Source organism: Populus trichocarpa, chromosome 16, assembly GCF_000002775.5.
Source record: "Populus trichocarpa isolate Nisqually-1 chromosome 16, P.trichocarpa_v4.1, whole genome shotgun sequence".
In the NCBI taxonomy this organism is placed as follows: Eukaryota; Viridiplantae; Streptophyta; class Magnoliopsida; order Malpighiales; family Salicaceae; genus Populus; species Populus trichocarpa.
Window position 1 is genome coordinate 14302936 of NC_037300.2, and position 9968 is coordinate 14312903.

General features: G+C 32.1%; 1 protein-coding gene across 4 annotated transcripts; it reads left to right on the forward strand.

The window, feature by feature from the left end:
- Nucleotides 1–5921: 5921 nt before the first annotated feature.
- LOC7472491 (probable acetyltransferase TAP2) lies at nt 5922–9364 on the forward strand. Of its 4 annotated transcripts, XR_008057548.1 has the most exons (9): nt 5922–6110; nt 6210–6284; nt 6373–6429; nt 6767–6950; nt 7441–7540; nt 7671–7771; nt 8044–8221; nt 8407–8500; nt 8910–8965. XR_008057548.1 is itself a non-coding variant. In XM_052447738.1 (8 exons), the coding sequence occupies exons 1-8, from the start codon at nt 6067–6069 to the stop codon at nt 8987–8989; spliced, it is 735 nt and encodes a 244-aa protein (XP_052303698.1). In that variant the 5' UTR covers nt 5925–6066; the 3' UTR covers nt 8990–9364. The 4 variants fall into 4 exon arrangements, 3 of the variants coding, with proteins under 3 accessions (XP_052303699.1, XP_052303698.1, XP_024449011.1); XM_052447738.1 differs by lacking the exon at nt 8044–8221 and having other exon boundaries at nt 5925–6110; nt 8910–9364; XM_052447739.1 differs by lacking the exons at nt 7441–7540; nt 8044–8221 and having other exon boundaries at nt 5923–6110; nt 7646–7771; nt 8910–9364.
- The last annotated feature ends 604 nt before the right edge of the window (nt 9365–9968 follow it).

The following is a 9968-nucleotide window of genomic DNA, read 5'->3' on the forward strand; positions in this document are numbered from 1 at the left end:
TCAGCATGTTGGTTTTGTGTAAAACATGTTATTTTTAAATAAAAAATATTTTTTAAATTTAAAAATTCAACTCGACCATGACGTGTTCTCAAATAGACACACATCTCTTGTTTATAAATTTAAAAATCCGGTTCGGTTTAATTTTAGTTTTGATTTTATAACACTAAAATCAAAATACTCAAACTAAACCAAACTGACTGATATAAAAAAAAAAAAAAAAAAAAAAACTGCTTTCTACACCCTAGATCTCATCCCTAACATTGCAGTCGCCCCCTTCTACTCCCAATCTTCTACACGCCACACCACCTTTCAAGGTTCAATTATTCCTCGATATCTCCATCTACAATATTCTCTAGATGTAGCAAGCCATCACCCCCCTCCGGAGCTCCTCCACGCCACACCCTACCTTTCTATATATCTTCATTCTAATTCAATCTGCGCATGAAGGGAGGCTGTCTCTACTCTTGAAAGAAAATGGGGTGGTGGCTGCTTTAACTAGGTGAACTACGGTATGGATGGCGTGGAGGAGATGAGGGAGATTGTGGTGTGGGTTTACAATTTTTCTTGGGAGGAGGACGATGACGAGAGGAATTAATTCTCTGGGTCATGAAGTTGGCTACGGGTATGGTTTACCTTTCTATCACACTGAGATTGTTGTAGCTAATCTGTTTATTTTATTATTATTTTTCTCCATTTACACTGTATATGACTAAGGTGGGTCCCTTAATAATTTCTTGTTATAATAATATCAACAAATCAAATTAACCTTTCATTTCAATAATCGAAAGGTTATATCTTCATAATTAAATAAAACCCGATTCTTATATTATATTAATTACATAGTATTAATGATGTAAAAAACCATTGATTCTTTTTTACGTCGACGCTTTCTTTGTATCAATATTCACGTATTAAGCTTATAGATGTAAAATCGGATGCCTTCCACACTAGTAAATTATATACAATTAAACCGTTTTTTATTGATAAAAGATGTGTTCTTTTAAGGCATATATTAGAATTATCCTATAACTATAAATTAATCTTTTATTTATTTATAAAATCACAAATCAATCTCACAATTTTAGATTTTACTAGTATATTGGCTCGCGCGCGCTCTGCCACGTGTTAATATATACCAATACTTTTAAAAAAATATAAAAAAATATTAAGAGTATGAAATTTTTTTTAATAGTGTTATTAAATCTAACCAAGTGGGTTAATTTTGAAACTTCCCGACTCAACTCTTTATCTAACTCCAGTGTTTTATTAAATTATATGAGAGCTAACTCGACTTAAATTGATTGATTTCATAAGTTCAAATGCAACCTTAATGATTGATAAAAACATGATTTAGCGTTTAAAAAAACTTCAAAATGAAATATTTTTAAAAAATATTGAGACGATGATAGATTGAATCGACCCCCCTCGCAACCCGGGTCATGAACTCTATTGGGTTTAATAAATTTTTTATATATTTTTTATTTAATTATATGATAAAAATAAATGTTTACAAAAATAAGCACCAACCTAAAAATATATATTTATTTTAGACAATTATCCCTAGACAGCAAAGAAAAATTAATAATGCAGTCTATTTCCCAACCAATCTAATATTAAATGATAAAATTAAAAAAGAATAAATTAAAAACAATTAAAAGACCAATAACAAAAAAAAAACATATCATATCGGTGGGTAAACTTATCAAACCTATGAATCGGGTAAGCCATGCTAGTACGCCAAACCTGTGAACTAAGTTATGGACACCACTGAGATTATAATTTATTTTTTTAATCTTTTTTATTTAACTACATGATAAAAAAAAATAGATGATTGCAAAATCAAACACCAACTCAACATCAAGATGTTTTATTAGATCACGATAACCTCATAAAAGACGAAACGAAACCAATTATGAAACTGAATTCTCAATTAATCTAGTATCTAAAGATTAATATAATATTGAATGATGAATTATCACCATTATTATTATAACAATTACTATTCACATCGTTATTATTAACATTACTAATATTGTCATTATTATTACAACTACCACCATTACTATTATTATCAATAAATAATATCATATTTGTTATTAATATTATTATCGTGATCACTGTCAGTATCATCATTATTGTTGTTGTTATTATTGTTTATATTATTTTTATAATTATTATCACCGCTACCATAACTAATATTATCATTATTTTTATTCTTATTACTTTCATCATCATTATTATTACTGTTATGACCACAATTATTATTACTATTGCTATCACAATCACAATCACAATCACTATTAACTACTACTACTGCTGCTATAATTATTAATAAATTTGAAAAAAATATTATTACTGTTGAAAAAAAACCATGAATTTAATTTGAAAGGTAAAATTAAAAAATATGAGAACTTTGAAAAAAAAAAGAGCCAAGTGAAAAAATAAGAAATTAAAAGTAGAAGGATTGAATTGAAAAACATAATACACACAAATTAAAATTGAAGAGCTAAAATGTAAACAAATAAAACTCAAACAAAAGAGAAAATGACCGAAATAAAAAATCAAAACAAAGAGGATTTTAAACACCAACCAAAAATAGGGATGAATTTAGAAGGATTGAAACTATAAAAGAAATAAAAACAAAATAAAAATTAAAAGAATAAGGACTGAAATGAAAAACAAAACATATAAAAAATTGTAATTGAAGGACAAAATTGAAAAAAAAAACAAAACTTCTATAAAAGGAATAAGGTTGAAATAAGAAATTTAAAGACTGAGGACTGAAATTGACAAACAACAAACAAAGAGGACAATTATGCACTTTAGTTGTCAGGATAGAGAAAAGAAAGAAAAAAACATAGACAATCGATCACTCGCGGCAATCCAACCATCCATGTGAAAGAGGGCACGACTGTGCATCTAGTGAGACGGTGATTGATCAAATTTGGTCACTAGACGATGTCACACGCACCACCTAAATGGTGCGGACGCTGCCCATTCGCTGGTTCATGTGGAACACATGCCAGCAGCTTTTCGATTTAAAAATAAAAAATAAATCATGAAAATACCAAAACACCCATCATGGCCTTTTTAATTACACAAAGTACCCATGTGAAAATACCAAAATACCCCCAAAGACATAGCTTCTTTTTTGTCTTTTATGAGGCTACAAACGTTATTTTACTATACATGAAAAGTTGAAAAACCTGAAATACCCTTGTCCAGCAACCCATCTTTTTTTGATCTTGGGGGCAAAGAAGTATTTTTACTATTACGAATATTGTGAGAAGCCAAAAAAACCTTTGGTCAACAGTTCTAAAATTTGTTGACTCTTGAGGTAAAAAAATATATTTACCATGTTAAAATTTTTTAAAAGATGCATAAATCGCCGAACAATCTTCTAATGACCACTGAGCCAAAAGAACAAATACCCCTAAACCGAAGGCTTAAATTTAAGCCACTTAAGGGTAAAAAGGTAATTTTATTGTAGTAATCCACAATAATTTATATGTAGAACTACAATGAAATCCTCACATCATTTAACTTTCTTTTTAATAGATTTTGGTTCAATATTTCATTAGTGTCAACAAACTCATCTCTTCCTTAGAGATACTATGAGACAAACCACATTTCTCTACCAAAAACATAATGATAATGATGGCCGTCACCACTTGAACCCATTAAATAAGGCTAAAAGAAACAAACATCTATAATTGACATTAGCCTATTGGCTAACTTGTGGGGATTATTTTGAAAAAAAAAAAACCAAAAAGCTAAATCTCCAATTAACTCATGTTCAAGGATGAAATTGGTAAGAAACAACAGTCATTTTTTTTAAAAAAAAGCCATGCGAACTTGAGTAAACCAACCGAACTTGCGACACTAGTCATGGATGCCATCGAATTCAATAAATTTTTTATCCCATAAATTATTTTTCATTTAATAAATTTATATGACAATAAAGTACTTGACAATTTTTTTAAAAGAAAAAAAAAACCATCTCAAGCACGTGAGACTGGGATAACAAAGGAAGATAATTGATAATAAATGGTGAATTTTTTTTTAGTTTTAAGTTAAATAAAAAAGTAATTAATCGATAACAAGGGGATAAATTGTATTTTTTAAATTAAGAGACAAAAAATGCATTCAAAAAATAATAACCGGGTGATATGACTTAACCCGTCGAAGCTGTGATTTGGATTATGGACTCAATCTAGTTCAATATATTTTTTTATATACAAATTTATATCTAACCTAAATATATATAAAAAGACAAAGATAAAAAGGGTTGAAAAGAAATCCAACAGCACGAAACTTTGGCCTAATGCCCTGGACCTTTGAAAGGAAAAGCCCAGGTGTATAGGCCTTTAAGCCTGTTAATTTTTTTTTATTTAAAGGAGTGGATAACTTGTTGTTTGCCTCTATTTTTTTAAATAGGCAGACGACGTCGTCTGCATGTCCATATTTCAGCCACCATTATGGTGCTCGAAAAATCAAGGCTATAGGGTTTTTTACGTAAAAAACCTGTTTTTCAACCTAAAAACACCCTTAAAACATCAAGAAACCAACTTATTAACCTAATAAACTCAAAAAAGAGTCCAAATCACAAAACCAAACCGAATAAAATTTCTCATCCTCTACCTAGATTTGTTTTTTTAGGTTATATTGAGGTTCAAAACAACCACTACAAGACTCCCCTCACCTAACAAAATTTGTTGGCACTAATTTTAACCATTTTGGTGGTCGAAATAGGTGTCAATAATGAGCTTTCTCTCTCTACATGGAAATCTAACAAGTTCTCTCTCTCCTTTCATAAAAAAACTGAAAAATAAGAAAAATAAAGTTTGGTACCAAAATTGAATTTCAGGCAACTAAAGAGACCGACCACCTATTAAGTGAAAAAGATGGGGGGACTAAACTAATTTTTTTGGATAAAATTAGAAGTTACCACCTATTTTTCCCTGTTTTTCACTTTGATCTTCTGTTTTTCAATTTCACCATCTCTTTATAAAAAGGAACTAATTGACTATTAATTTGGGCATAAAAGGTTCAATTGTGCAAAACAAAAGATAAGACCAAATTAAAAATTTAGAAAAACTTTGTTATTCAAATCCACAATTATATGTGATAGAGTGAACACCAAACAATGAATAGTATAACCAACACACAACTTAGTTTTTTTATTTATTTAATTGTATCATATCATGTTATTTCTATATTATGAAAATATTAATTATCTTAATATCATTTTTTATTAGGAGTTCTCTCCATAAAGACTATATATTTGATTTCAATTAAATTAGATTCTCAATCATTAAGTGTCTTCTAAACTCCAATATATCCAAATTATTATGAAAACTATCACATATAATTTATTTACCAAAACTATGATTGGAATGGGTCACACATTCTGTTCAAGATGACGAGTGACTCACTTGCTTTTACATAGTGTGTGTCCTACTCTAATCACCATTAATAATCTTTTTTGGTGTTTTTAAATTTGTCTCGTTGAGACTTTTTTGAAAGTATTGAGATGTTGTTCTTTTCTTTTTTTTTTTCTTGGAATTTGTGCCAACCCATTTTAATAATTTCTTTAAAACATTGCTATTTTCAAGAGTGACTTTTTAAAAGTAAAAAACGATCTTTATCAAATTGTATTATTTTTCAAAATTGTTTTTAAGTAGTTCTAGTTTATCAATTTGTTTTTCAAAACCATGCTAATTTTCAAAAAAATCCCAATAACAACCCAGAAAAACCTTGACTAACATCAGTCGCAAGCCACTTATAACAAAAATAATCACCAAGCCAGCTTTATGCTTATTAGCAATTAAAAATCTTGAGTGACTTAAATGTAAATTTCATGAGAAACAAAATCAGGCAACTTGTGGAATACCTTAAAAACACTGGGCCAGAAATAGAAAATCAAAATTTGAAATAAACCTCCGTCATCGTCTGTCTAGTGTCTACCCCTACACAGCACAGTGACAGTCACACAGCAAAGCATCTACACCTTCCACTCCCCTGCAAAGCAACTGTCTCTTCTCCTCAACGCAGAAGACCAAAAAAATGCTAATCCTAAACGTCCTAAACGTCGTCGCGCGTCCCTCCATGTAACTAATTAAAATAAATCTTCCTTTCAAGCCATCTGCTGATTTCCAGTTCAAAAATTAGGGTTTTTGAAGCTAACCCTATTAATTCAAATTTTGCAGATTGCCAAATTTTTCAGCTCAACCATCTAATCATCAATTCAATTATATCAACTACCGACTTGCAAATACAGGCGTGTTCTTGCTTGTGCCCTAAATTTTCTCCTTTTATCCTGCTTTGAAATGATTTCGAATTGATAATATTTTATATTTTTTTTGCAGGGAGAAGAAAGCTTAAGGTTTCGAGACTCAGGTCTAACTTTTGGGACTCCATAAGATCAGGGTAACATGAATTGGTTTATTTTTAATTAATTAATTTATCTTGTTTCACTGTCTAATTGTGATTGTGTTATGTCCTAAACCAATCCTGGGAATATATTTCACTTTGAGTCTGTATGGAATCCGGTATGTTTTGATTAGGAAAACTTGGTTGTAGTGTGAATTTATGATTGCTAATTGAAAGTTTTGGAGAGTAAAAGATTCAATGCTTACGGTGTCGTGTGAGGTTGTAGGCTACTGGGCATTGTGTGCTGGGTAAGTTTTTGGGCTTCTATAATTTGTCTACCGCACTAGTTAGTTTTATGTAACGGGGATGTTTTCATTGTTGTGTTTTATTGCAGGTTCTTGAAGGATAATTCGACACAAGTTGTGGAATCACCCTCTACGCTCGAAGAAGAGGAAGAACCACAGCCTGAAGAGTTTGTTCTTGTGGAAAAGACTGAGGAAGATGGAGTGGTTGAGCAAATAATATTCTCTTCTGGTGGGGATGTTGATATTTATGATCTGCAGACCCTGTGTGATAAGGTAACTGTGTTTCTGGTTGATGCCATTTTGTGTCGCAATCTTATGATATTGAATAAACTCAATGAAAAATCAAATACCGGGCTCATATTCTGGCCGATGTCAAGAGGTGAAGATGATAGGAGATTTTGCTACAAAATGATTAGCTCTGTAATGTCTGTAGCTGATCTTTTAAATTCACAATTTATAAATTTACCCAGAAGAGTCTTTCTTGAATCTGGATTCTGACTTGCGAAAACCCAGAGTCTAAAATGATGCTATCATATTGGGTTAAAATAACAGAAGTAGTCCAACTTTCAATGAATGGAAGATTGGGACAATCGATTCAATGAGCTATTATTGGTTGATTGCTGCTCACATCACACATTTGAAATCTGCATGCTTTCTTTCCAGTTTGAAGGATCACCAATTAATTAGTGGCAAAACATTTTTATGGTGTAATATACTTGCGAAATCCAAAATCAATAAAACAACTAAAATCATTGCTTAACAGGTGGGCTGGCCTAGAAGGCCACTGTCAAAATTAGATGCAGCTTTAAAAAATAGCTACATGGTAGCCACATTGCATTCTATACGGAAATCACCTGGATCGGGTACGTAGTAGATATATTGTAAGACATCCCATTTCATGTAATTGATCTTGTTAAGTTAAAGTTACGCATATTTCCACATCTAAAATTATTTTGTAAACATCTTAGTGTACTTGGAGAAGTTATTTGACAGAGGGGAATGACCAAAAGAAGCTTATTGGCATGGCTCGTGCTACATCTGATCATGCCTTCAATGCTACAATTTGGGATGTTCTGGTTGATCCTAGCTATCAGGTATACTTCATGTTATTTTTTAATAGATAACCGTGTTGAGTTGCTGATGCAGAGAATTAGAAATACTCTCTTCTGTTATGCAACAATATGAGTCCATAGACACATGCGTGGTGCAATTTTCTTCCATAGTTGTCTGCACGAGGAGAATGAACCTTGAAATTTTATTACTTTTCTGCTTGCCTTTTTCTTGGGATGCATGATTATGGGAATAGTGATGCGTCCTGCAGGAATTGTTGACTTTATAGTCACCTTAGGAAATATTTTGGTGGCAGAATGGGGAGAGAACAAGCCTTACTGATTGCTAGTCGTAGTGTGATCCTTTGGTTTGGCTACGAAATGGCAGGCGTTTGGAATGGATAGCAAGTAGGACCTAGCCGACTTCAGATTATGGTGGCTACAGCATTTTTCCAGATTTTCTTTTTTCATTGTCTTGGTTCATGACATGAAAAGGTTAAGTTCAGAGCATGGAAACAAAGTAATTTTGGACTTGGAATCATGTACTAATTGAATGAACTCACTGTTCATCTTCTAAAAGTGCATGTACCTATCACTTCTGATATTAAGAGATTCTTATAATTGGTTTGATACTATGCCAGCTAACATCACTTCGTAAAATTGTTTTATATTTCATTCAGGGCCAAGGCCTTGGTAAGACACTTGTTGAAAAGATTATTAGAGCTCTTCTACAAAGGGACATTGGCAATATAACGCTATTTGCAGATAGTCAAGGTATAGCAATCTGTACAGTAAAAAGCATTGTTGGTTCATTATACTGCATTCCCACCATAAAATCTGTCAGATCTTCTGCTACAGTTAGATGTTGGTACCTCTCACCTGGATGTGGGGCTGGCGACTCGTATTTTCTTGCACGTGCAACTGCAAAACATTTGATTATTTTATCTTTCAGAAAGGGTCAAGGATTGATTGAGGGATGTAGATTGTTTCTTATTTTGCACTGCTTGCTTTGTTTCCATATTTAATTCAATCCTGTCCAATTGCACTCATTTAAGCTTTGCTTCTCTTATAATATTAGTATCCTTGAAACCATGTTCTCTTTTGATTGGGATCAATTATTTTGATCAGAGTTATAAATTTTGATTGTGGGATTTGACATGGATTTATTCGATTGCCATTGCAGTAGTAGAGTTCTATCGGAATTTGGGATTTGAACCTGATCCTGAGGGCATTAAAGGTATGTTTTGGTACCCAAAGTACTAGTTGACTGGGGTGAGGACAGGCTTCTTTGTGCTTGAATGTAACTGATTCAACTTGCAAAATGCAATGGCACAAAGGACTTCAGATAGAGAGGAAACCCACTTGTAAGTCTACATCACATTTTACTGTAATTTGAAGCTTTCACGATTGATTGTCATGTATATCATGGAAATATGAGGCAGTTAACTTCCCACCGTTCAAGAACAGTTGATTTATTCCTACATCTTGTACTTTATTACCTTGCTTTACGCAGCATGAGATTTGATGAGAACATTTCCAATTTGTTATTGTATTGTTTTGGCGCTCACTATCAGATACTGTAAACCGTCAAAGAACACTATTTGAGTAATCTCATATCAAATTGTATTATTGAAGCAACATTTATCTTATCTATAATGTGGTTGATTTTATAGAAATTCACGTCCAAAACAAATACCTTCGCATGGAGAGAGACAGGGACCGAATCATAAGACCATTTCTTTCATTTGATAATTTTTAGACTTTCATATTGCATATAATCTAATGTAAAATTGTTGATCTGGTAAATGATGTCCTCAGCGCTCCATGATAGGTTCTCTGATGGCTTGTTTCCGTACTTCACTGACTCGGTACAAATTCTCATAAAATTTTAGTTTCGGTTGTGGACATTAATGTATGATCTCTTCCATGCCACTATATTTATTTAGGTTAATTTGACGTGGTCCTTTTGACTTCACTATTAAACGGGATTAAAATTTATCCACTAGCATGGCGAGGCGACATTTTTTGAAGTCTCCTTTCACTCGTTATATTGTTTAAAACAACCCAGCCGGGAGGATTTAGTTGCTCGGAAATATATTAGAAAAGGGAGAAGGCTTACCGTTGGAGAAAGGTGCACAATTCATAATATATAGAGTTTGGATAAAAACATAGAAAAAAGGGAGATGCTCTTGTATTATGTCCAGCAATAATATCCTGATTTGCCCATCTTACCAATGGCATC